Here is a 26091-nt window from a genome sequence, read left to right on the forward strand (position 1 = left end):
TCTGCAGGGGCCATTATATATTTGCTGCTGCTGTTGTTTTTAGCTAAACATGGGGAACACCAGAACAAAGAACTGGGACAATACAGTAAAGTACCTCTGAATTCTACCATGTGTATTGATTTTGGCCTGTAAAACAGTGGACTAAATCTTGATATCTAACTTATTCTAGGTGGAAGTTTTTCAAATGGGCATTTCCTTAAAAAAAGTCTCGGGGATCACAGCAAATATCAGCCACCGTCTTCTTGGGAAAACTGCCCCTCACTTTTAGCATGTGGAGAAAAGATGTACTGTAACTTTGTTCAAATTCAAGTGCCAGTAGGAGGTCAATCCATATGACCTATTTGGCCACATTGCATCAGGAGCATCATCTACTTTTAACATTCCACCAAGAGATATTTACGTCTCCATCCAAAACTTAAAGCCATGTTATTTTAAGAGGACAGAGGACCTAGTTGGCGCTACTAATGTATACATGCAGTCACAAATAAAGCACATTTCTGGAGATGAACTTTATAAACAAAACATTCGGCAGCTACAGTGGAACACTACAGATGGGTCGTCTCCACCACTGTTCCCCTTGCTGAGATAGGGTATTGAAGACCTCCGCTTGAGCCATTCATGTATCAACATTCTGGAAGGATGTTAAAGCAAATCAAATGGAATACGGATTAAAAAAACACAACAAATTTAATATATGAGCTTTGCAATAAGCTCCTCTTTTTGAAAAAATTAAGAGCAGCCAGAAAATGGAGGGTGAAACAGAGAACTAGAATAAGTTTGAAACCAGTTTACATTTCTGATGTAAAGTTTCTATGCTAACCATACATTTATGGTCATTTTTCTCCCTCAAGACTTGGGTGGTCCAAGTGGGCAGATCATCTACAAACCACTAACTCCATGTTCATTTATCTTTCATGAAAAGCCAAGACAAATCAGTAAACTTGTGTAGCTATGCTTGACTTGGATAACACCCTTACGGGACCAGAAAAAACACTACCTGTTACAAAGCCTGCGGTAATTTAGTGATTCAGGCTTTCCGAAAAGTCCATATAATTCTACACCCGGAAAAGTTCACTTCCACTATGGATTCATTAGCTATGTGCCATTTTAAAAACTTGCACCTACATAATTTACAAAGTGGTAGAGGCATGGAAGCTAAGCATGCTCTAAAGCAGTGGCTGTCAACCTGGGGTCCCCAGATGTTTTTGGAGTGCAGCTCCCAGAAATCCCAGCCAGCACAGCTGGTGGTGAAGGCCTCAGGGCGTTTTAGTCCAAAAACATCTGGGGAACCAAGAAGCTACTTGGATGAGTAGTGAAACGTTTCAACCTAATAAAAAACAAGTCCAGTGGCCATGACTCAACTTCCAGAGAACCTCACCTGGATGACTGAGATCTCCACAGATATACTGGGGAAACCAAGGTTGGGAACCACCTGCTCTAAAGAGTCACTGTACCAGGACTACTCTAGGATTCTTCATGACAAGGAAGAATCCAAACCGACAGAATACTGTAAGAGGAACAGGGAAAAAGCTGCCTCTTGCACTTTGCCTCCACAATCCAATATCAGATTGCCTTTGGTTTCTTTTAACTATCATGTCTATCAGCAATGGCTAGACCTACTCTTTGTGAATGAACTTGATCTCCCTCTAAAGACGTTTAAGCCAGTCACTGTCATCATTATATTTTGGGTTACTAAACTCTGTTGAGTTAGTGATGCATTGTATGAAGAAGTACTTTGCCCTAAATCTGTATGTAGGCATCCTTCAGTCTTGAGAGATTATGGTAATGTGCTATGAATAGAGGTCTTGGAACAGCGTCTAGCATGGCTGAGAAGGTCAATTTAAGAGTGACCATCCCTTCCACCCTGGAGACAAATACAATCTGTCCCCTGTCCAGCTCCTTGATTTTGCTGCTTCCGGGCCTCTTTGCCTCAGCCTGCTGAACAAGGGTCTCTTCAAATTGGGAGAGGCCGTGATGCCCGCCTGCCTCCAAGCTGAACACTCAGACGTCAAGGTTACTGATCTGATGAGATCCATTCCTATGGCCTTCAGATCCCACTTGCAGATCTCCTTGTATCGCAGCTATGGTCTCCCTCTGGGGCGATTTCCCTGAACTAATTCTCCATACAGGAGATCTTCTGGAATCCGACCTTCAGCCATTCTCATGACATGCCTGAGCTAACGTAGACGTCGTTGTTTCAGTAATGTATATATGCTAAAAATTCCAACTCGTTCTAGGACTACTCTATTTGGAATGTTGTCCTGCCAGGTGATACAAAAATGCGTTGGTGACAACGCATATGGAACGTGTTCAGCTTCCTCACTTGCTGTGTGAAAAGAGTCCAGGACTCACTGCAGTACAGTGGTGTCTCGCATTACGATGTTAATTCATTCCAGCGAAATTGCTGTAGAACAAAAACGTTGTAAAGTGAAAATAAAAAAGCCATTGAAACGCATTAAAACCTGGTTAATGCATTCCAATCGGCTAGGAACTCACCGTCCAGCGAAGATCCTCCATAGGGGCGGCCATTTCCGGGTGCCTGTGCAGCGAAAAATGGCTCCTAAACACAACGGGCAGCCATTTTGAGCACCCGGTGGCCATTTTGAAAACCCAATGATCAACTGTTTTGATCGTCGGGAAGCGAAAATTGGTTCCCGAAACAGGGAACCGATCATCGCACAGCGAAATTCTCCCATTCAAAACGTCGTTTTGCAATCGCTTTTGCGATCGCAAAAACCTTGTCGTAATGCAGATTCGTTGTTAAACGGAGCGCCCGTCTTGCGAGGCACCACTGTACAGGAGTACTAAATCGACAGCCCATCAATTTCTTTAGATGGTTCTAGTAGTGTGGGAAAGGGAGGTAAGTGCCTTATCTTGTTTTTCCTACAATGCATAATTAAATTTATGATGATGGCCATTGGAGTAGTTAATTCTGAAAGTGGATTAAACAGATTCATGGAAGATAATGTTTGTCAGGGTAGCTAAATGAACTTTCTTGCTCAAGGCCAGAATTACTATATACTGTGTACCATTACTGATCTCAGTTCTTGGAGTAGCTTTCCTTAATTGACCATGATGGCATTACTCATCCACAAAAGGGAGGGATCTGCATACTTGAGGCCTCCAGAAGTACAAACCATCTCTTGAGGAAGGAGCCCTAAAGGAAGCCAATAAGAGTTCTGCAGACTATTGAATGGTGTAAAGAAATACCATCATATTTTCCCTAATCTGACCACCCTGCACTGGTTACCTGTTCATTTCCATGCCAGCTCTAATGGTTTGGGACCACAACACCCGGCAGAATGTCTCCTCCCAACGAGATCTGCTTGTCCTATATGATCTTCCTAGGCCAGGCAGTTGAGAGTACAGTGGTGCCTCGCTTGACGACGTTAATTTGTTCCAGCGAAATTGCTGTAGAGGAAAAACGTCGTCAAGCGAAATAAAAAAGCCCATTGAAATGCACTGAAAACCGTTCAATGCATTTCAATGGGCTGAATACCTGCTTGTCCAGAGAAGATCCTCCATACGGTGGCCATTTTCGGGTGCCTGTTAAGTGAAAAATGCCTCCTAAAAACAGCGGGGAGCCATTTTGAGCAGCTGGCAGCCATTTTGAAAACCCAACGATCAGCTGTTTTGATCATCGTAATGCGAAGAATCGGTTCCCGAAGCAGGGAACCGATTGTCGGTAAGTGAAAAAGCCCCATTAAAACATCGTTTTGCGATTGCAATTGCGATTGCAAAAACATCATCGTGAAGTGGATTCGTTGTTATACGGGGTAATCATTAAGCGGGGCACAACTGTATTGACCCGGAGAGAGGCCTGGAAAGAGAAGACTAGACACCGGGCCTTCTCAGTGGTAATTCCCCAACTCTGGAACAACCTTTTGCCTGGCCCTTGCACAGGGAACTTTTAAACGGTTGTTAAAGGATTGTTTCTTAGGCAGGCCTTTCTGGACGTTATAACATCCTAATACAGTGGTCGTTTTAACATTTATATTATCAGTCCCGCCGCCTTGTTTCCATCTCAATTATTTTCAGTCAAGTTTGTGTATATGTGATTAATTTTTATTTTATAATTATTATGTTTACTGTTTTAAATTGCTCTTTGATGTTGTATTTAACGTGTAAACTGCCCAGAGTGGCTTTGGCAGCCAGCCGAGTAGTACAGAAGTCAAATATATATAGTATATACTTGTCTACTGTACAGGAAATGTGGGTTCTGGGGTTCATATAACCCTATCTCCCTACCGCCACACAAGAGGGAAATATCGGAAGTCTCTGAGGAACTGCAAAGTGTATGTAAGTGCTTCTTCTTTAAAAGACTATGAGGTGGAATCACCCCCACCCTAAAGCAGTGCTATAAGGATTGAGTGTGTACAGTACCCACAAAGCACTGTCTCTTGAGAAAAATGTAATTAAAAACTGGGAGTGGGGTGGGGAAGGGAATGGGGCATGCTGGACAGAAAGAACTCTCTCGTAAGCTCAACAGATTGTTTCCTGGTTCAGGCTGAGAACCAATTTCTAAAAGATCCCAGAGATGAATGTGGGAGCTGTTCGTAGGCTTTCAGAGAGAAATAAAAACATAAAATATACAGTACATCACTTACAAAACAGCTCAATGAGGACTAAGAAAGCTAAATGGGCGTGCAATAACCGCCTTGGGTCCCTTTATTGGGAGAAAGATAGGACAGAAATAAAATGAATGAACAGCGGTCAAAAGCTAGGATGGGTCACTTCAGCCACAGAACACAACTGGGGCCATATCTTATTCTCCTGCCCTGGTTCTAGATTTCAAGAGAACTGCAGGAAACCATGAGGGCTGAATTCTTCCACCAATCTGTAAGTACATTTTTAGCCTTAGGAAGCACCCTCAAAGCTGTCTGACCAAAGATTGAGACAGGCTGTACAATTTGAAGGTGAATCCCAGGAATTCTCCTCCTCCTCCTCAGGTAGAGAAGTAGGTGCGGGAATATATTATTGTTATACTGAATGCACAGGTCTAGTGTTATAGGGTTTTATATTATATTTGCATCCTTACCACGCTGAGTGTAAAAGTGAAAGGATGAATCTGGTTGGTCACTTCTGCAACCAGGAAGTGAGACTTCAGACCAACCTTTGACCTGATCTGGTGGAGACAGGCTCTTCTCATGCGCACATGGACCATGGTGGGCAAGGCAGAACTGAGTAGGAATATGAGTGCCACTGCCCATGTTGTCTGCTGGTGTTTCCTTTATGGTTAGCAGAAAATATGCAAACTTTGATAATGGCAAGTGCTACCTGCACGTATGTGGTGCAAGGGCTGTAGATTTACAGCCCACACTGTTTGCTTGTTTTGGGTGCAGAATTCTTGTTCCTTCCTCAAAGGAGAGGGCTTCTTGTATTTACCTCAAGGAACTAGAGCTGCTCATAAGAGCTTCACTGTGCCTCTGGCAAGCCCCACAGTTCCCTTTCCTGGACTCATCGCTGACAAATACCGAGACCACCATAATCCTGTTGCTAACAAACACTGGGTCCACACCTTCTCAACACACACTTTTAAGGCTCACTCAACGTGACTCATTAGTTTATGGCTTAATATTACAGCAGTCAGTAGCAAAGAAGAATATACATACTATGAGAAAGGCTTTTGCTATATGGTTGTTGTGGGTTTTCCGGGCTGTTTGGCCCTGTTCTTAAAGTTTTTCTTCCTAACGTTTCACCAGTCTTTGTGGCCGGCATCTTCAGAGGACAGGAGTCAGAACTTTGTCTGTGCTCTGGTTCTGACTCCTGTCCTCTGAAGATGTCGGCCACAGAGACTGGTGAAATGTTAGGAAGAAACACCTTAAGAACATGGCCAAACAGCCCAGAAAACCCACAACAACCATCGGGTCCTGGCCACGAAAGCCTTTGAGAACATGCTCTAGCTATAGCCAAGACGTAAGACTAACAAATGCAACCCATTTAACCGTTGCAACTTTTCTCAATAAATCCCCCAAATGGGTAGCTTTTATAAGAATAAGCATCCTCAAGGCAGGCTTTATGCTTCAAGAGTTGTAAGAATCACACAGGGAGAAGTGCGGAAGTACAGCAGGAAAAGAATACATGAGAGAAAATTTATGGCACTTGGTGACAGTTTCAGAGAAGTGTGTTTGCACAGGGTTTTCCAAAAGAAATTTAGGCATCTAAACCATCTTATGGTCAAAATCCTGTTTCTAAATGGTAAATGTGTCAGGTGTTATCCCGGCCAACAGGGAGTTGCACAATTCAATTGTGCAGTCGGTCACACCGTTCTCATTGTGCAATGCGCCAGCAGAAAAACTTTAAAAATGCTAAAAGTATGCTGTTGTTGTCTTGGTGTTATTGGTGAGAGTAACACTGAGTTATGATTGTGATGCTACACAAAGGCCCTTTGCACGATGTATGTGCACAACCACATCTAACAGAAGTTCCTGGTTTTGTCTCTCTCTTTTTCCAGGGTCTACAATGGCAGCAAATGGGCCAGCTTGCGCTTTTAAGGAAAGGGCATACATTTTTACAATCCTACGCTGACAAGACCAACTTAGGAACTACAGAACTGCTGTCTTTTCTAACACTGAATTTTGAAACGCTTTGCAGGTTCAGGATCTGAATGGCGTTTACATAAAGCAATAACTTGTATCAGCTGCCTTCAGGGGTGTGAAGCTCTCTGCTTCTGTACAGCTACCGGTATTGACATACGCAACACTTTTATTTAAACTGGCTAAATTGAAACAAACAATGACATGTCGGGTCATAGATATACCTTTTGAAGACAAGCCTTGGCCAGAACCATTAAAAGTCAGATTTTATTTGCCAGTATTAAGATGCTTAACCTTGAGCAACAGTCCTCAAATGGTCTTAAGCACACTAAAGCTTGTGCTAGGCTTCATAAAGTGGCCATTGTCCACAAATACCAACGGTTCCTTTTTTCAACATTTGTGTGTTGTGTGTTATGTTGCATAAAATTGCATCTGAATTATGGTAAACCTAATAGGGTTTCCAAAGTATGTGAGATAATTAAGGGGTGTTTTTTTACCAGTGTCACCCCCAGTAAGTTTCCATGGCCAAGCACTGAATCCTAGCTTCCATCCTCGACAGTTTTTTTTTTTTAATTTAATGTTAATATTGTGCAGTTTCTGTGCAGAGTGTAACATAATAATAATGGGGCATCGAGTCAATTCTAATTTATGGTGACCCTTTCCAGGGTTTTCTAGGTAAAGTACTCAGAGTGCCTTCTGAGAACATGCTGAGACTGTGCATTATGCCCAAGGTGACAAAGGCTGGCTCTTTTCCAGGGAAACTCATTTGTGGAACGAAACTCCAAACATCTGGCTCAATATCTTAAAACACTGAGCTAACTAGTCAGCAGTGCAGAATGCTCAAGTGGTTAAGTAAGAAGGACAAGGCAGGAGTGGGAGAAGTCACTTAATATGTGGGAGGAAGCAATGGACATTAAGCTGTGGAGAGTGAAAGTCTCTGGAAGAGCAGGTAAGGTGAAGGTGTGCTGGCTGTGGAAAGGCTTTGATAAAGAGGCCTTCAGAAGGAGGAGGTCTTCAGAGACCAAGTCCTAAGAGGAAAGACTGAAAGAAGTAAGTATGTTTAGCCTTGAGAAAAGAAGATGGAGGGGAAATAATATAATACCACTTCTCAAATCCTTGAAAAAGAAGAGGGGAGGATCTGTTCTCGACCATCCCAGAGTTTAGGACACACAACAATGGGCTGAAGTTACAGGAAGCCAGATTTCGGTGGAATATCAGGAAAAAATTCCTAACTGTTAGACCAGTACGACAATGGAACCAATGACCTCAAGAGGTGGTGACTGCTCCAATACTGGAGGTATCCAAGAGAAATTTAGACAACCACCTGGCAGACATCCTTTGCTTTATATCGCTACATTAAGCAAGGGGTCAGATTTGATGGCCTCATGGGAACCTTCCAACCTCACTATTCTATGATGCTGTGGTTCTATGACAGCTGAAGATTTAGGACGGTAGTTCACACTTTGCAACATAACATCGCCCCTTTTGATTTAAGAGACCTTCAAACCTTCCCCACCTCTCTTTTACAATCACCCAAATTCCCTTTGAGCAAACAAACAAGCAAAAATCAGTTTGTAATTTAAAATTAAGAATAAACACCAAAACTTGTCAAAGTACTTGGAATTCATTTTGATAAGCCTTTCTCATGGAATTTGAAAATCAAAGATATGTTTGTTTAAGCAAATAAAAAATATTTTCATTATAAAAATCTCATAGCTTCATACCCTCTCCTGGAATGTCCCCCTCCGCCTCTCTGAGAACCAATGATTTTGAGTGTGCCACAACAGCAGTCACGGAGCCAGCAGTGGGTAAAACAGGGTAAGGTTGCTCATGGGGCATGTATTTCTTCTAGCGTGGTATTTCCCAATCTGGAATACATTGAGCTAATGACGCTCAGCTTCAGTTCTTCCACCGTCTAGGAGCAGAGAGGTTCTTTTGCTTTGGATGCGTGAGTTGCCACTTCCCAGAAGATATATTTCTCCCTCCAACTCTCATGATTCCAATCCCAGCAGTATCTTCAGAAAAGCAGCAGTTCTGTCCTGTTCTCCAAGGCCCAACAGAGCTTTCGTCCCTGACCTGGATATTTCCTGGGAAGCCAAGCGCTCCACACAAAGCCCAGTCTCACATTATTTACTTTAGTTACCCTGCCCAGGAAAAGATAAAACTACATACAGGAAAAGTGTTGTGTATATTCTGAAAGGCAGTGTGCTTTCCCATGCAAGCAAGCAAGCAAGCACGCTGCGGCAGCATGTTGCAAAGGTAATTTACCTTTAGTCACAAATGGAGATGGGTGCAAACCTCGGTTTTGGAGGTTCATGACAGTTTGTGCTGCATGTTCCCTTCCCTGGCCTCCCCCAGCCAATGATCCACTCACCCGTTGGAGCATGCACCTCTCCTCCTCCTGTTTGGCTGTTCAACCAGTCTCTTGCAGGAGTATTGGTTTTGCCTGTCCTGCCTCCTTGTCCGAGTGGGCAATCAGCCAGGGAAGGGAAGCCTATGCACCTGCTGGAGACTGGTTGAACAGCCAAAGAGGAAGAAGAGCTCTCACCAGCTGGAGTGTGAGGAATCCAGCCAAGGAAGAAGGGGAAGGGAATGCACCTGTGGTGCCGTGCGTACAAACCTGCACGAATCTCCAAAGTGAGGTTCGTACCCATCTCTGCTCACAATTTCCACTTGTACGTCACCAAAAGATTCAGTGCTACTGATGACCAGAGCCATGAATGTTTGAGATATTTGTTAAGATACTGCTCAGTTTGTAGATTGTTCTAAGAGTGTAGGATGAGCGAAAGACACCACATGCACATGTGTATTCATTTATGCACTCATGCAAACAAACTTTGGGACATCAAAGATCCAAATCCTCGGGCATCCAAGCAGAGTCATGTTCTGTACTGTACATATTAGGTTTCACATAACATCTGGTATCCATTTTAGAAACTGACACCTTATCAGAAGGGTCTCCTGCAACACATTTAGCACTGAACAATTTTGAAAACAAATTACCATTCCACTGTGTGCTCAGGATCACACACAACAACACTTTTTCAATCTCACATGAAAACAAAACATTTACATTGCACACTTTTGAGCTGCACCATCTCAAATGCTTGTAAAAATTGCCTTCTGCTGGAAACCACACAATGGAAGAGCCTGGTGGGTCTCTTGTGAAGGGCAATTTAACAGGACGGATGCTACTGACAAAGTATGGAGGCAATGGTGTGTTCCTTAAGGAAACTGGTGATACAGTTGCCGCTTAGAGAGTTTGTATTCAATCTAGATCAAGAAGGCCAAAAGCAAGCAATTAAAAACAAATGGTGGGAATAGATATGGCAAGTCTGGAGAACAGACATGTTAAGGTCAGTTGTGGAGGGCCACACAGCTGTTGTCTTCACAAATTATGCCGGAGTTGTGCAAGGCAGACAAAGGATTCATTTCAGTTCGAAAGGGGGCGGGGGGAGAGACCATTCTATGACATTTTACTGGAAGAAGGAGTAAACCAAAATTTTGAGATCCATTTGGCTTATTGGTTACCTTAAAGAAAACACTTTAAATTTCCAGCAAAGTTTAAATTATAATAAAACAGCTGTGGGAAATGTCTGGCTCTCATTGTTACAAGAAGAGGTTCAGAAATCTGGAACAGGTTTCAAGAAACAAAATTGTGTGTGGCCATGCTTATCCCCCTGAGGGAGCTGTATGCAACTCACGGGGTGATGCCCACCCCTCCTTTACATTATTTCAGGTATTGGATTTGCCAGTATTTTCAAACTGGTAACGGGTTAAGAGCCAAAGAAAGCCAATGTTGCTCACTATGAGCTATTAAGCAGAATGGGCTGGAAACATCAAAGGATGCAAAAGCTTTCCTTTCCAGTACAATCATGCCAACATATTTTAATTACCTTAAGATCAAGGCTACAAATACTGACAACATCATCCTCCTTCTCTCTCCGCTTCCTTTTCTGTAAGGAAATAAAACAGAAGTTATATGAGTTACACACCCAAACTTTGAAAGCTACTGAAAGAAACTTGTTTTCCTGCACATGACAAGCCTCGGCAGAGTTCAAAACCAATTCCAAAGCTATCTCCTTTTTTCACAGCTATGGATGTAAACAAGTGGGAGGCATTTTATGTTGCCAATTCATGCCACTCGATTTGACACAGAAGTCCTATGCTTAGATGTTTTGTTGTGCCACCTTTATGTTCCTTTAAGTTAGAGGGAGGGAGGGAGAGTTGTTAAAGAAACTAAATAAAAACTAAAAGGAAAGAGAATAATCACACTTACGAGGTCATTAACAGTTGGAATTCTTTCAAGCATTTACTTGATGAAATAAGATACTTATTTCAATTCTAAATTTCTTTATTGTGTTCAGTTATACAACTGCCATGTATTCTAGGGCACCATATGCATTGATCTGCTTCGAGATTAAACACACCACAGCAAGCTTACAAATTATCTCTTTGTCCATTCACTTCTGTCAATACCACATACTTCTAAGAAGAGAAAGACATCCCATTGTAAGAGAACAGAGCAATCTGCTCCATTCCTACAGCATCATCCTATGTTTATGGGGGACCCTGCAATAACAAAAAGGCTTCCATTCCATCTTCCACACTTAGTAAGGGGCAAGACAGTTGCATGGGGCGCCTTCAGACGCAAGTCTACATTGTGGTGGCTGTGCGGACTCTTCAAACTGAAAGCGCATATGGGATTTGTGTTTATCCCTGCCGGAGTGATGCGGTGGAGACCCAGTGTCTGTGAGTTGGCCTGCCTCGTGTGTGGCAAACACAACTGCATCACATGTGGGAAAGGCATAATGCAAGGTTCAGGAAAGGAGAACAAAATGGCAGACACCCTTGCTGATTGAAGAAAAGAAAAAAGATTTACTAAGTAGTGCCAAAACATTAAAGAGCAACATAGAAAGCCTTATGCATCCCAACACTTTCCTTCCCAGGCCTATCAAATACTGGCGACATGTTCACAGGGACAATTACATGTTAACTGTTCATACACATGGGGAAAAATGGAAAATTATAAAATCAGCACTTCGCAGCTTTACTCATATTTCTCCTGCAATAATATAGGTATTGTAGATCACTCTGCCTTTTGATCAGAAAATATATGGTTCCTGCAATTCAGCTCCACTCCCTGCCTATAAGCTATACTGCAAATTCCAGACTCTAAAGGAAATCCAAAGGTTTGTTTTAACGACTGGCTAGACTAGTTTAATAGCCTTGCCTTGGCTGGGCCCTTCGTTTTCCTCAACCCAGCTAAGATTCATACATACGGCAGACATCTGACAGCACAGCCAGCTGTTTCATGTCTACTAAATCATAGGCAGACTTGAAGAAAACCCACAGCAGTCGAATGGCTGGGAGTAACAAAGGCCTATCCAATTTCGCCTCTGTTCTCAAAGGGGACCAAACTTTCCAGTGCAATGTGGAAAAGATATTTCTAGGGGAAGCACTAGACCAAAACAAGCAGAAAGTCTGGTAAGACCCAGCCAAAACTTCACTTTTTTTAAAGATGAAGAAAAGGTATATTTGTAAAACAGGTGTTTATAAGAACTGTCAGATAACAAGGGAGTGTTTCATTTGTAAGAATAAATCTTCTTAGGTAAGACAGGGCCAACAACTCTTCTTATTCTACTTTGGCTTTGAGGTTCTCAGTATCATGCACCCTCTGTGTCCTTCACCTCATTTTAGCCTTTTAATTTCTGTGAGACAGATAGGCTGAGAAGCGGTATCAAGCCCAGGACTATCCAGTAAGTGAACTCCATGGCTAAGGAATTTGAGCACAGATTCCCTGGGTCCAAAACTGATATTTTTACATTATTGGTGGGGTGCAGTGGAGGGAACCAGCAAGTTAATCAACACTTTTAATCATTTACAGTTTCACCTTATAGGAAATCCAAGAGTACTGTATCATTATCAGGAAATTCCAAGAGCTGTACCACCAGGTTAGAGGAGATCAGACCTCTTTGCATCCTTGCGAAAATAAGAGGCTTCCTTAGGAAAACAGGCCCAAATTTGATGAGTACCCTGATCCGGTTGCTGTCTTTTATTTATTTATTTATTTATTTATTTATTTATTTTATTGAGACTAATCTACATTAAAACAACTTTAGTTACTCTAAGCATAGTTAACATAAGGTGCTACAGAGCTATGAAAAGTAAAGAAAATAGCTTTCAATGCATGAGCTTAAGAATGTAGAAACAGGCTTATTTTGAGAAGTATCGTTATTAATACATGGCCCTGTTCTGTTTGTTTAAGGTGTTGAGATGTACTTCTGCGACCTAGCAGAGAGGCTTGTCATCCCACCTCCTGCCAGGAGTGGCTAATCCATTGTGGACAACAGTGTGATAGGAAGGCTCCATCGAGCGCACGTAAGCAGCAGAATGGTGAGTGCGCAGTCCAGCCTCATGGGGCCGGACCCTCGTTATTTCCACCTGTGTGTGGGGGGGGGATATTCGTATACGAATACCCCTATCTCTATTCAGCATCAACAGTCTGCAGAGATTAAATGGTCTGATCAAAAATAAGCTTCAGCTTGAACATTCATTAGACCAGCTCAGCATCAGGTGCTGATTGTCTGTTTTGAACCAAAAGATGTGATCACACTTCTCAAAAAGTACACAATACACTTAAGAGGTTGGGAAGGGAAGTACAAACTCCATTTCTTGGCACAGGTACTGCTTAGTAGGTGCCTGTTACAACCATGCTAAACATGCCAGTAAGCAGCAGTGCTGGTCACATGACCCTGAATTTGTCCTTCACTTTTCCAGGGAATGTGCTCTAGTTATGGGCCAAAAAAGTAGCTTGATTAGAGCCCACAGCTGACGGCAGCTGGACAGAAGCACCCCAGTCTGTGACCTTTATACAAAGCTGCCTTCTGAATAATTATTGGCTGCTTACGGTCCACCTATAACAGCCACGTGCATTTTCTCCACCTGACATGTTCACATAGAAAACAAAATGAGTGCCATCTGTTCTATGGAAGATAAGGGAAGCCCACACTTCTCCATGGTGGTGACGTTATCTGACTGGTAAATTGCACTATAGCAAGCCCAATGAATCAATTGGGGTGAATGGGTGGGGAGGGGGGAGGAGCCAGCTCTTCCACAGGTTCCATTGACCAATTAGGCCTACCGTATTGTAGTGCGATTTACTACAACAGGATTCGGCTTATACAGGAATGAAATGCCTACGTAGATGAAACCTACACGGTTGCCTAATTCAGTTGACAGTTTCTTAGGACATAAGATGACAATTTTCCTGTCCTATCATCAGCCTTAGGTGGAACATACACAGTTTCATTGCACCAAGAGGGTTAGGCCAACTGACCAAGCCATCCATGTCCAGTTCACATCCTGTGCTAATAGTAACATGTATGAGCTGGAGCAAGCCTCAGGCTGGCATGCTCCTTGTTCTTCCACGTGGTCCGTTGTTATCCTGAGAGACTGGGGCTCATAACTGGTTCTTAAACATTGGTATACATATCACTGGTGGGGCAGAGAGGTAATCCAGGTAGGATGCAGGGCTTCCGTATCAGTTTCTCAGAGCTCTCATAACCTCTTGCAAGTGAGATATACAATCTCCTAACAAACTTACCTGCCCTGCAATTGTGCAACTGTGCCATTTTCAATTCATTTTTAAAATAATACTGGTTTGAATCACAAATCTTTTGCAGTATTGTTATCTATGCCTTTTTCCAGGGAAGATGCTGGGACTGAATCTAGAAAGTTATGTAGGTGAAATGTGAGTTCTCCCACCATGGCTTTCCCCCAATAGTGACTCTGCTTTGAGGAAAGCAAAGGAGAGGCATTAAACACAAATGCACATGTGTCTACTGCATCCAAAGAAACAGATGATCTGGACTGTGGTGCAGCCCATTACCAAAAATAAATGCTTTACAAATATCCCCATTTGCAACACATGTTGAGAGCACTTGGGTCCCTATCCTGCTTCTGTAATAGATGAAGTCACAGAAATAGCAGAGGGATAGGATTCAGGATTCCAGTCTTTGAAGAGGGCAGATGGGCTGGCTAGAAGGAATGATTATACTTGTGTTTGTTTGTTTTTTCCACCTCTTCCATATCAGGCCTACTGCCTTGAAGAATTACTAGTCTGAGCTAGCCTAGCCACTGGCGGATGAGGAGATGATAGTCATAAATTCACACAGCTCCTTTTATTTTTCAAAAAAAGCTGCTACTACGGCAAATTGTCTCTGGGGTAAGAATACCAATTTGAAAAGGTGAAAACATGGCTGCCTTTCGTCAAACTGGAGAAAAAGAAAAAAGTCAAGAAGGTAGCACTAAAGAAACTCCTAAGAAAGAGCATAATACAGTGGTGCCTCGCTTAACAAGGATAATCCGTTCCAGCGAAATCGCTGTAGAACGAAATCCTCGTTAAGCGATATAAAAAAGCCCATTGAAACGCATTGAAAACCCTTCAATGCATTCCAATGGGCTGAAAACTCACCGTCCAGTGAAGATTCTCCATGGGGCAGCCATTTTCGCTGCCTGTAAGGCGAGGAATCCATCCTAGAAAACAGCGAGGGGCCATTTTGTACACCCAGCGGCCATTTTGAAACCTGACAATCAGCTATTTTTAGATCATCGTAATGCCAAAATCGGTTCCCGAAGCAGGGAACCGATTGTCGGGAAGTGAAAAAAGCCCATTTAAAACATTGTTTTGCAATCGCTTTTCCGATCGCAAAAACCTAATCGTCAAGAGATTTCCTTGTTAAGCGAGGCAATTGTTAAGCGAGGCACCACTGTAATGCAGGCAAAATTGATTCTCACTTTGCTAGCAAGTGCTGGCCACCCTATATAACTACAGGAAAGCTGCTTTGAGAGCCATTCTTGAAAGAAGACCAGACACAGCTCATCAAAACAAAGCAATATCTTGTGATATTCCTGGTAAAGCTACAGCTGCAACTAACATGGTGAAATTTCACCAGCAAGTTGTAGCAGGTGAACCTGTGCATTTGCAAAAGCCTAAAACACTGACTGATTGATTGATCACCTTTCTCCAGTGAACAAACTCTAGGTGGCTCACACATTGTGAAAGCAAACAGGAATTAAAACAAAATTCTTACATGGTAATATTACAACACTCATTAAAAAAAAAACAAATTTAAACGGATTTCAGAAATACAGTACTCTTTGCCCTAGCACCAAAAGAATTCAGAAGCAACTCTGCTCACCCTCACAAGGCACACTACTGTATATGATGCATTACAGGTCTCCACATTGCGGGTGGGGTGGGAAGGCAGTTCTATTCCTCATGTAAGGAGAATAACATATTGACTGCCAGTGTCATTCTAGCACGTGGATATATTACCGTACAATGTGCGGAGCTGGCAAGAGAGCTTAGGTGCAGCTATTCAATAACTGGCAAAACTGGTTTGACCACCACACAAAAAGGAAAATGCAATATGTGTTTATTATGGCAACAAATTCTGAGTGGAGAAAATAGTAACCTGAACAACTTGTTTGTTCAAGACTGCAATTATTAATTAATACATTGTTTATTTTACTTACCAAGGTGAGATCCCAGTGCGTCCCAGGAGTTAGAAATGTGAAGGAGCTTCCTCGCCGCAGTGGGTATCTGTGGACACAAAAGAGTATCTTGTTTATGAGTGTCACTAAATCCTGAGAGATCCTAGTTTCAGCCTTCAAGAATATTTAGCAGTGCAAAATGTTTATAGAATAAGCAGAACATAACTGTGTCTCCAGGCCACAGAAGGACTATGTATGCTGAGATCTTCAGGGGAGGTCAAATGGGGATGCAAGAGAGGGCTTTCTCAGTGGCTGCTGTTCCCAAGACCTTCCTAACAAGGAAAACTAGATGGGTCCTCTCCCTTTTGTCCTTCTGCCAGCATGCAAAAGCCTTTCATTCAAGCAGGTTTGGGGTCATTAAGATAGGTTGTGGGAAAAGGGACAATATGTTTTTTTCTCCATATTGATGTGCCTTGTCTTCTTTCAATTAATTTGTTTTATTTAAACCATATTGGTTCTACTTGATTTTACTGTTAGGCTATCTTGGGGGAGAAAGACGGGGCATGAATCTAACAAAAAAGCGGCGACTACAGTGTTTCTCCGAAAATAAGACAGGGTCTTAATTTTTGATCAAAAAATGCATAAGGACTAATTTTCAGGGGATTTTTTTCATGTACAATAATCTACATTTATTCCAATACAGCCATGTCATCTTCTTCTGTCATTGCTGCACAAGGGTGGAGGGCGGGATTTCACTTAACTGGGGCTTATTTTTGGGGTAAGGCTTATATTACGAGCATCCTGAAAAATCATACTAGGACTTATTTTCAGGTTAGGTCTTATTTTTCAGAGAAACAGAGCAGTTCTCATGCAACTACAAGCACGGTTATTTTTCTAGAGAACACATTATACAGTGGTGCCTCGCTTAGCAATTGCCTCGTTTAACAATGTATTCGCTTAGCGCTGAGGTTTTTGGAGCGATTTTGCGCTCCGTTTAGCGATGTTCCCTATGGGGAAATTTCGCATAGTGATGTTCGGGACCTTGCCTCGCTTAGTGATGACAGTTTTAGGCCCCCTGTTTCGCTTAGCGATGTTTCGCTATTTTTAAAGTGTCTTAAACATTTTAAAGTGTCTTGAACATTTTAAGACACTTAAATAGCTTTTGACAGGTCCGTTTTTGCAATTTTAAGTGTGTATTAAAAGGTTCAAAATGGTTTTAAATGCTTGGGATCGTTAGCGCACCTTCTAAAACCTTTGCAAACTTAATTTGGCTTTGTTCTGAGTCTTCGTCAATTTTTGGTGAATTTTTTTCTCCCCCATTGGAAAGCATTGAACTGTCGGTTTGACAGGGCGAAATGCTTATCAATATGGATATTACTTGCAGGGACCAAGAGTACTCAACCATTCCAGTTTTATACCTTGCCCATGGGAAAAAGTGCAGCCTGTGGAGGAGAAAATATTGTAGTCCAAGTGCTAGAAAAATGTTCTCCAGAGAGAAGTGCTGATCTGAGGGCACTAATCTGGATTCTGTGCACTTACTCATTTCCATACAGAATAAGAGACTTTGTTCCCACAGATGGGAACACTTACTGCCAACATGCATACAACATTTATACTAATTTTAATGTTCAGTTTGTATGGAGAAGTGGCAAACATGTCTCACAGAGAACGCAGAGTCCCAGGTTCAAATTAATCTCCATCCTACTGTGAACATTAACCAGCCTTCACCCTAACCCATTCCACAGGGCTGTTGCACAGATTGATAGGATGGGGAGAGAATATGAGGCATTGCCATCTTGGAAACGAGATGTGACATACAGTAAATCCCGTGAAAATTGGGATCAAGAAACGGTTGTACATTTCTGATAACAGTGGCCAACAGAGGAGCTGACTCGCCAACTCAATGGACCTACTTCACTGAGATTTTCTGTGCTGGGATGGTTATCGGTAAATCCTGGTAAAAGCTGTAATTTATGCTAAGTAAATTGAATCCCAGTTAAAATTCATCAAAATAAACAATTCTAGGCCAAAAGGGAAAGAGGGAATATGACATCCCTAAGTTCTTCCTCCCTAGCTAGCACCAGTGCTCCTTTCCGAAAGAAAGGGTAGACTGTTCCTAACAAAAGAAAAAGTCTTTTATGTCCTGGTGGGCACTAGAACTAAGAAAAGGTTCCAAAACCCACATATGTCACACCTTAATTCCAAGCACTACCTGAATTTCCACAAAGGAGAAAATTAAAAGAAACACTTATTCCTTTTCTTTCCATGCTTCTGAACACCTGCATGTGTCAATGACTACCAAGGGAACTGCAAATTTAAAGAAGCCATATGTTTCCGACAAATATTCCAATTACAGTGCTATCATGATATTTCAGTGACCAAGTCATTCTCAACTAGGGGTCGAGATCTGCTGTCATATGATACCACAGCCGTGTCAGATGCACCTTTTTTTGGTTTATATCTACTGTATTAAAATCATACTCCAAGACCAGAAAAAAAATCAAGTAAATATCTTCACTTCCAACTTTCTCTGCCTAGGGACTGCGTGGCAAAGGCTTTTTAATTTTATTTTAGACATACCAGACTTTACTGAATGCTCAGGGTTGTTGGTTTTTTTACATTCCAAAAGATCATTATTATATAACTCGCCAGCTACTTTGAGCATACAATTATATTTTGTACTTAAAGTTTCAACAACTAGTAGACTGTAACATTTCCAGACTGTGCCTGAATTTATGTCATAATAAACTGGAGGAGGCAGAGTTTTATAGAGGCTGTCTAAATGATCACTACCAAGACCTTGCCACACGCTGAGAAACAGTGCCATCTTTTGATGCAACTTGAGCAACACTCTGCTTTATGTCATTTATACTGGAGAGATCCAAGAAATTGTGCAGCTGGTATCTGTGGAAAGAAGGCTCCCAGCACACAAATCAATGTGGGGATGCTCATTCACCGAAGAAAAACTGAAAGCCACTGTATCCCAGCAGGTATACAATGCCCATGCTATGCCAGAGAAGGTCCACATCCCTGGCCTAGCTTCCTCTCCTTGCCATTGCTGGGAAGAATCCAGAGAGGTCAGGCTTTGTTCGGCCATGTTTGCTGTTCCTCAGAGCTCTCTTGCACGGAGGGATAAGCCATTTGTGCGCAGCGGAATCTCTTATTTGCTTGAGGAAGACTGAACAAAGGCAGTACTTCCTCCAGTAGATAAACTGCAATCAGTGTGAGCTTGGAAGGGAAGCCTCCTTCCTGCCCTTGTGGCTTGACAAGGCAAATATCCTCCAAGATCTTTTGAGGCTCTTTGCGGTATTCTTTTTCTTTTGCGGTATCTTAGCCACCACCTTCAATGATTTGGGTCTTGCCAGTAAACCTGGCTAGTTCCCTGCCCTCCTTTATATTCATTTAAGGAACACCTTGTAAATTGCCAGTTGGAAAACAGGTCTTTGGGGAATTGCACTGTTTCAGCCATTGCACTGTGAGAACAGGTAGCTTTCCAATAACCTTTCTTCTAATCCCATGTCTGCTAAACTTGGTGAAAAGTCTGTGATATGCCATCAGAAACAGAAGGTGCACGTTAGGCCCTAGCTTCTTTACATTCTTAGGTACATCATATAAAGTCTGGGAGTCTTTTAAACAGTCTTATATATATATAAGAACTGGAACCTTGGAACCTAATACAGTATATGTATTAGAACTGGAACCTTGCACCAATTGGAGAGGGGTGCCTGGGATGAATAAATCTCTGTTACCACATCCCCACTCTACAGCTATCTAATTCATGCAGGGTCTGTCACATCACTTTCACTGAGTAGCTCCCGCTCCTATCCCTGTCCATTCTTCAGCTTGCCTGGTAGACCAAAACTCACAAGATGAACACTGCTGGTTCTAACATCAATCCACGGATACTGGAAGCAGTGCATTTCAATCAGCTGAACAGTACAGAACAGGATATTATTCTGTTGGGGTTGGAAAGTATGTCCACTTTGTAAGCAACCGGCAGTCTGGCCAGAGTGTCTCAATGTTTATGCCATCTGGTTCGTTTTCTAATTTCTGCTTTGCTTCACCAAAGATGCTTTGACAGCAAGTTCCTTTTAGCAGCCTGGCTAGAAGCACCACTTATTTGTTTAACCTCCTCCACCCTCTCCCCTTCCAGAATTAATCTGTATCAAGGGAGGTTAACCTGAGCACAATAAAATAAAAGAGAGAGAGACAAAGCTTGCTTTCAAAGATTCTGTATCCTTCTTGTAAATATTCCTCCTGCTTAATTTGATGGAAAATCTTGTACCCATCAAAGTAGTATGTCTATATATGTAATCAATGTATTCTTGTGGAGGAAGTGCAATGGAAGTTTCGGAAGAAGGTAAGCCTTCTTCCCAAGATCATTAAGAGGACAATTTGAAGACTCCAGCTCACACATCTCTTAACTTTTCAAAAAGCAACTAAAAACACTGATGTTTCGGCAGACCTCCCCCCCCCCCAGCTAATTCCTGACTCCTCTTTCCTTTTCTCCCCTCGTTTTTTATCTAACTGTTGAAAGTTCTCTCTTTGTAAAATGGTTTTTATTATTGTTGTCCCCTCTGTTGTGAGCCGCCTAGAGTGGTCAACCGACTAGATAGGCGGGATATAAATAACATAAATAAATAAATAAATAAAATAAACTTAAAAATATACCACAGTGAAGCAATTTGATCCCCAAAGGTCCAGACAAGTATGACATTAAAAATACCAGAGCCATTGACTAATTAAGACACTTCAACTAACTAGCCATCCGCCTTTCAAGAGAGGGATTTAATTTTTAAATAACTTTAATGCTGTCTTCTTCATGCCTTTTTTGAAGAACAAGCCAGAAACAGAAGAGCAAACTATGGTTCTCTGAAAGTCTACTCTTGTTTTTAAATTTGTAAACCACCCAGAGTAGACCTTGGGTCTAGATGGGCGGGATAAACATCTAATAAAAATACTCTAGATCGTTTCTGCAGTTGTGGTGCCTGCTTGCAGGGCATTTGGCTTGTTAGCCCTGCTTCTCATGCATGTTTGCTTTCTCTCAGAGCCTGTATACTGCCTTATAACAGGAGAAGACGTATTCTCAAAAGGAAAGGAAAGAAGGTAAGCCTCAGTCCAGGCTGGATCACTACACATTGCAAGTGGGTGCTCATGTGATGGAACAGCAGATCAAAAGAAAAGTATATGCCAAGGAGAAAGATTCGAGTCTTGCCTCTTCTTCAGATATACAGACAGAAGGGCAGCTTTGTACAATCTAAAAATGATGTTCGTCCAACTTCTCCTAGTTGTGAGATAAAAACACAGGAATGATCTTTGCTTCTCTGTCACCCTCCAAGACCAACCTTCCATTGTTTTGGTAATTACTCTAATTACTCTCTGCTGCTATATTAGCACAGTTAAATTATGAGGGTTTTTAAAAAAAATTAAAAAGAGGTGGATTTGCAGATGCGTGGCTCTGTTCTTAGATGACAGACCATTTCCTGGAGTCATCTCACTTGCTTGGGTTCTGAAGGGGAAGGTTGGGGTTCAGCTTTGCATCCTTAGACATGACAACGCTAAAAAGAACATGGCAGTGTTTTGTGGGCACCATGAGGTGTCCCCAACTGACAATAATCCAGGATATGGAATACCCTACCAATCTGAACACAGCCATGATGCTTATTCTGTATCACACAGTGCAGCCTACCTAGCCAGCATCATTAATCTAGAGATGTCTGTATCTTCTATTTCAATTTCTGCAAGTCTCAAAAGCTTTCAGCGGCTTAAGGAAACTTGCTAACTATTCAGCTTGATGGTTAGTCCAAAAAGTTAGAGCACTTAGTCTGGGAATCCTGTTAACCTTCAACACCCTTCATGATCCAAAATAAATTCTTCAGACTGGGCAGCGATTCTCCATTTCCTTCCTCTCTGACTTCCACGCCACTTTGTTTTTCCAGTTTCAAAACACAGGAGTTAATGCCAACTTAATTAATACTAAGGGCAGTATGAACAATGCATTTTCAGGCAGATAGATTAGGCTACTGCTGATTTTCAATCAAGGAAAAGAAATAATCTTCTAGGAGATGTAAACAGGATAAGTATGGAGTAGGACTTTTCTGTACACCAGTCTCTTCACAGTCAGAAATTCAGCAATGCAAGATGCTTCAGGGCTCAGCTCTACTAGCCAAGAGCTACAGTATAAATGGACATATCATTCATGGCAGTCAAACTGTACCCCAGAATACTCTGGAAATTTACCAGAGATTCCTTGCTCAGGACTGCAGTGATCTCTTCCAAGATATCATTTACCAACATTACTTAACTTCCCTTCCCTTTGCAACACTCCGCTACAGGAAAGTGCTAGGTGGATAAAGAGCAGTCTTGCTAGCTTGAGGGAAACACTGCAAGCCTACACGCCTGGCAAGTGTCCCACATGAACAGTATGTGCTGACAACATGTTCCAGGATCCTCTTCAACATGCAAACATCAATGCAATGTTTCCCTGAAGACAGTGGCTTCCAAGGAGTATGATTAATGGTATTATGATCCCGGTTCTCCCTTCAGCCTTCACTACGTCCTTGCAGATCATTTGGGTGCAAAGCGAAACAACAAAACTGCATTTCATTCTCAGGGGAAAATCTAGAATCTTTTTCACACAATTCATGTTGTTATCATGGAATAAGAACATTATAAAAAACAGGAATCATAATGAAGACTTTTTTACAGGAGCAAGCAGTTGTTCTGTTTCTCTTTGTGTGTGACTCTGAACTACAAAGATCTAAAACAACCTCAGGGTACCTAATTGGAAGAAGCAAAGAATGCTACAATTTTACAAGCAGAACAGTGGTAACCCAGGCGTTCTTCACAAGCTGTTCTGACTGAAGTTTCTGGGAGTTGCAGTCCAGGAACAGCTAAATTACCCAAGGTTGGGAACCACCAAAGTAGATTAAGTTTAGGATCCCACACAATCTTACAGAGGACTCCTTCTGAAATCAATGGTGCTTCCGTATACATGTGTGTACTGAAACAACTATGTATGTTAAAAAGTGAAATGAAAAGATCTAAGATTTCCTGGGGAGGAATTCTTCAAATGCTTCTGACACACCTTGAGCACATGCCTTCTTCCTCAGAAGAACTTGTGCAACATTTACACAGCTCAGTGCTGAAGAACATTTGCCTTCTCTTATTCTGTCCTTCCGTGGGACGTGGTGGCGTTGTGGGCTAAACCGCAGAAGCCTCTGGGCTGCAGGGTCAGAAGACCAGCAGTTGTAAGATTGAATCCACGTGACGGAGAGAGCTCCCGTCGCTTTGTCCCAGCTCCTCGCCAACCTAGCAGCTCGAAAGTATGCAAATGTGAGTACATAAATAGGTACCACCTCGGTGGGAAGGTAAAACAATGTTCCCTAGTCACGCTGGCCACGCGACAAAGGAAACTATCTTCGGACAAGTGCTGGCTCTACGGCTTGAAAACGGGATGAGCCCCACCCCCTAGAGTCGGACATGACTGGACTAAAAATGTCAAGGGGAACCTTTACCTTTATCCTGTCCTTCCACTAACATTGCTGGCCACTGATACACAGACTTTCAGGAGAAAAGAGAGAATTGATAATTCTGCCAGGTAAAAAGGGAAGGTGCACAAGAGTTGCCCAATTGTGAACACACTTGCTTTGGAATAATCCTCTATCATGAACCGGAACGAACTAAATATACACACAACTGCACTGCTAGTATGCTCCTGGAGAGTTGTCTCTTTACACTCTTGGGAGCAAAGAGGATCAAAATCTCAAGTCCAAAAGGGGAGTTCTACTTCCTCGCATTTATTTAAAACACACACACACTCCCCAACCATTGTGGCAGAGCCACAATTTGCAGGTCTGGAGCAATTAGTAATTCTAGCAGCTCTCTCCTGTTTCTCAACAACAGAGCCATGAAAATGACACAATTTGGCTGGAAAAGGTAAAATAGCAATTAACAGGGTGGAGAGGAGAAACAAAATCCAACCGCTAACACCAGGCGGATAGAACACAGACTCCCACAGTTGCTTGCAGGACTTTGTGTACTTTTTAGAAAGCCTGCAATAGTCATTACTTTGTTCTTTTTATATCCGTTGGTGTTTCTAAAAGAAGCCACTTTAAGCACCTCCGGCAGGTCTCAGCAACACTGTTTGCATTCAGTGGAAGACACTCAACAATCTAAACATATTTTAGAATAGATCTCAGGGATACAGTAGCACATGCATAGGACTGCACTGTGATTTCACTTGTATCCAACTTTCCCATCCTTCCATCCAAAGAAACAAAGCAACACTATTGAATGAGTCAGAGAACATCAAGCCACTGTCATTATTTTTGAATAACTTGTAGGATGGATCACTATCTCGCTGTGATTTCACATGCTTCTCACTTCATTGAGGCAATGTGCATGCATTGACCACAGATTCTCCCCTTCAACTCTTCACTATCTGCCAGCAGCAGACTTCCTATATTGGCGAAGGACCTGCCTTTCATGTTGTCTCCGGATTTTCCTCTCCACATGAGACTTCTTGTCTAAGCCAAACTGCCTAGCAACCTCTTCTGTATATGGACTTAACTTCTCTGTAAAGGAAATTAATTTTTGACAGTAATCCAGGCTTGCAAATGCTCACTTAATACCTGTGGAGAACACAAATAACTACCATGTAGGAAAGGTTGCATTCATATTCAGACAAAAGTATAAGCGACTAACATAGGCATACATGGCCAGGCAAGTCTGAACTTCATGTTTCATTCCTAAAGCGACAATATTAGAGTCAATCCATCGAACAATTCTCTATGGCTTTGAATTTGCAAGCAAACACGTGCTTGGAAGTACAATGCATGCTTAGTTGGTTCAGGCTTATCAAAATGCCAGAGTCCAAACTAATATTTCAGACCATAAGTTTCCTTTGAAATACATGCTAGGCAAAGCAATATGATAATAAAGTTTCTTTAAAAGTCATACAGAATTCTCTCAGGGCTAAAATCCTATTGCACAGTTACATCTGCAGTAAGCAAATGGTGTAACCCATAGCGTCTTCTTTCTGCCAATTAATGAATCCCAGTTTCCATTTTTTTAAGCACATACTTTTCTAGTGGGTGGCCTGTGGCTCAAAATCCAAGTGGTGATTTGCTAATGAGCAGCAAGAAGCCAAGCGCAAGCTGCATTGCTTGCCTTCCACATGCAGAACTATGCAATAGGATTTTGGCCACTGTGTAGTAAGTGGGTACTAAAAGTTACTGAGCATCAGGAGTGACACTGAAACATATACGATAGTGCACTGTAATGTCAGGCACATGTTTACCCCTGTCCATGAGAATAACCCTTTACAGAGACAGAACTTTGCTTCAGTTTATGGTGAAATATAGGAAAGCCACAACTCTCTTTAACGCCACAGCTTCTCCCAGTACAGCAAGAGATTCCAAGCTAAACAGTAGAAGAGTGTTTACCCTAATTTCTAACAATAATACAGTAAAAGCTGCAGAGGCACCTTACACAGGACCTATTTGATTGTAATCTAAGCTTTTATGAACCATGATGGCCTATTTCTCAAGCTGTCGGGTGGAGTAGGCAGTATAGAATACAGAATTCCAAATTAAACTAGGTAAATGTCAAGGTCTACAACATGCTTTTGTCTTCATGACCAAGTATAAGCGACCCACAGCATCCTGTCACATCCTCAAAATGCAAAGAAGAAAAAAAAAAGTGCCCTAGAGACGCATAGGCTGAAAGCTGAGAAACCAAACAGCCAAGTCTATTAATGGAAAGAGGCTGCAGCTTTTACATAAAATGCAGTTCCTGTTTGTCCCCATTTCCATAAAGTGTGAGAAGGAGCCATCATTGAGATCACTGAGAAGACATTCCTAATCTCCCTTCCTTCTAATGCCACCTGTTTCCAAATTTCTAAAACTCTCAAGAAGACTTTTTCCCCTTATAGAACATACTGGCTTGCATAGTTTCTTTCGTTTACAGGATCTGGAATGGCCAACAAAGTTGTAAGTCTCCAGGTCTAACTCTTGAAGAAGGGCATCAGAATGTTTCTTTGCCATCCAGGCAATGC

At 42.1% G+C, this 26091-nt stretch overlaps 1 protein-coding gene across 1 annotated transcript in view; it reads right to left on the minus strand.

Annotated features, from left to right (window-relative positions):
• The window catches only part of NET1 (neuroepithelial cell transforming 1), a 73052-nt gene that overhangs the window by 29529 nt on the left and 17432 nt on the right, over window positions 1-26091 (minus strand). Inside the window, exons 2-3 of the mRNA XM_073002449.2 lie at window positions 16077-16143; window positions 10433-10492 (exon numbers count right to left, since the gene is read on the minus strand). Of these exons, the coding sequence (XP_072858550.2) occupies window positions 10433-10492; window positions 16077-16143 (127 nt within the window). The remainder of the gene's footprint in view (window positions 1-10432; window positions 10493-16076; window positions 16144-26091) is intronic.

The sequence above is a fragment of the Pogona vitticeps genome, chromosome 5 (genome assembly GCF_051106095.1).
Source record: "Pogona vitticeps strain Pit_001003342236 chromosome 5, PviZW2.1, whole genome shotgun sequence".
NCBI classification, from domain to species: Eukaryota; Metazoa; Chordata; class Lepidosauria; order Squamata; family Agamidae; genus Pogona; species Pogona vitticeps.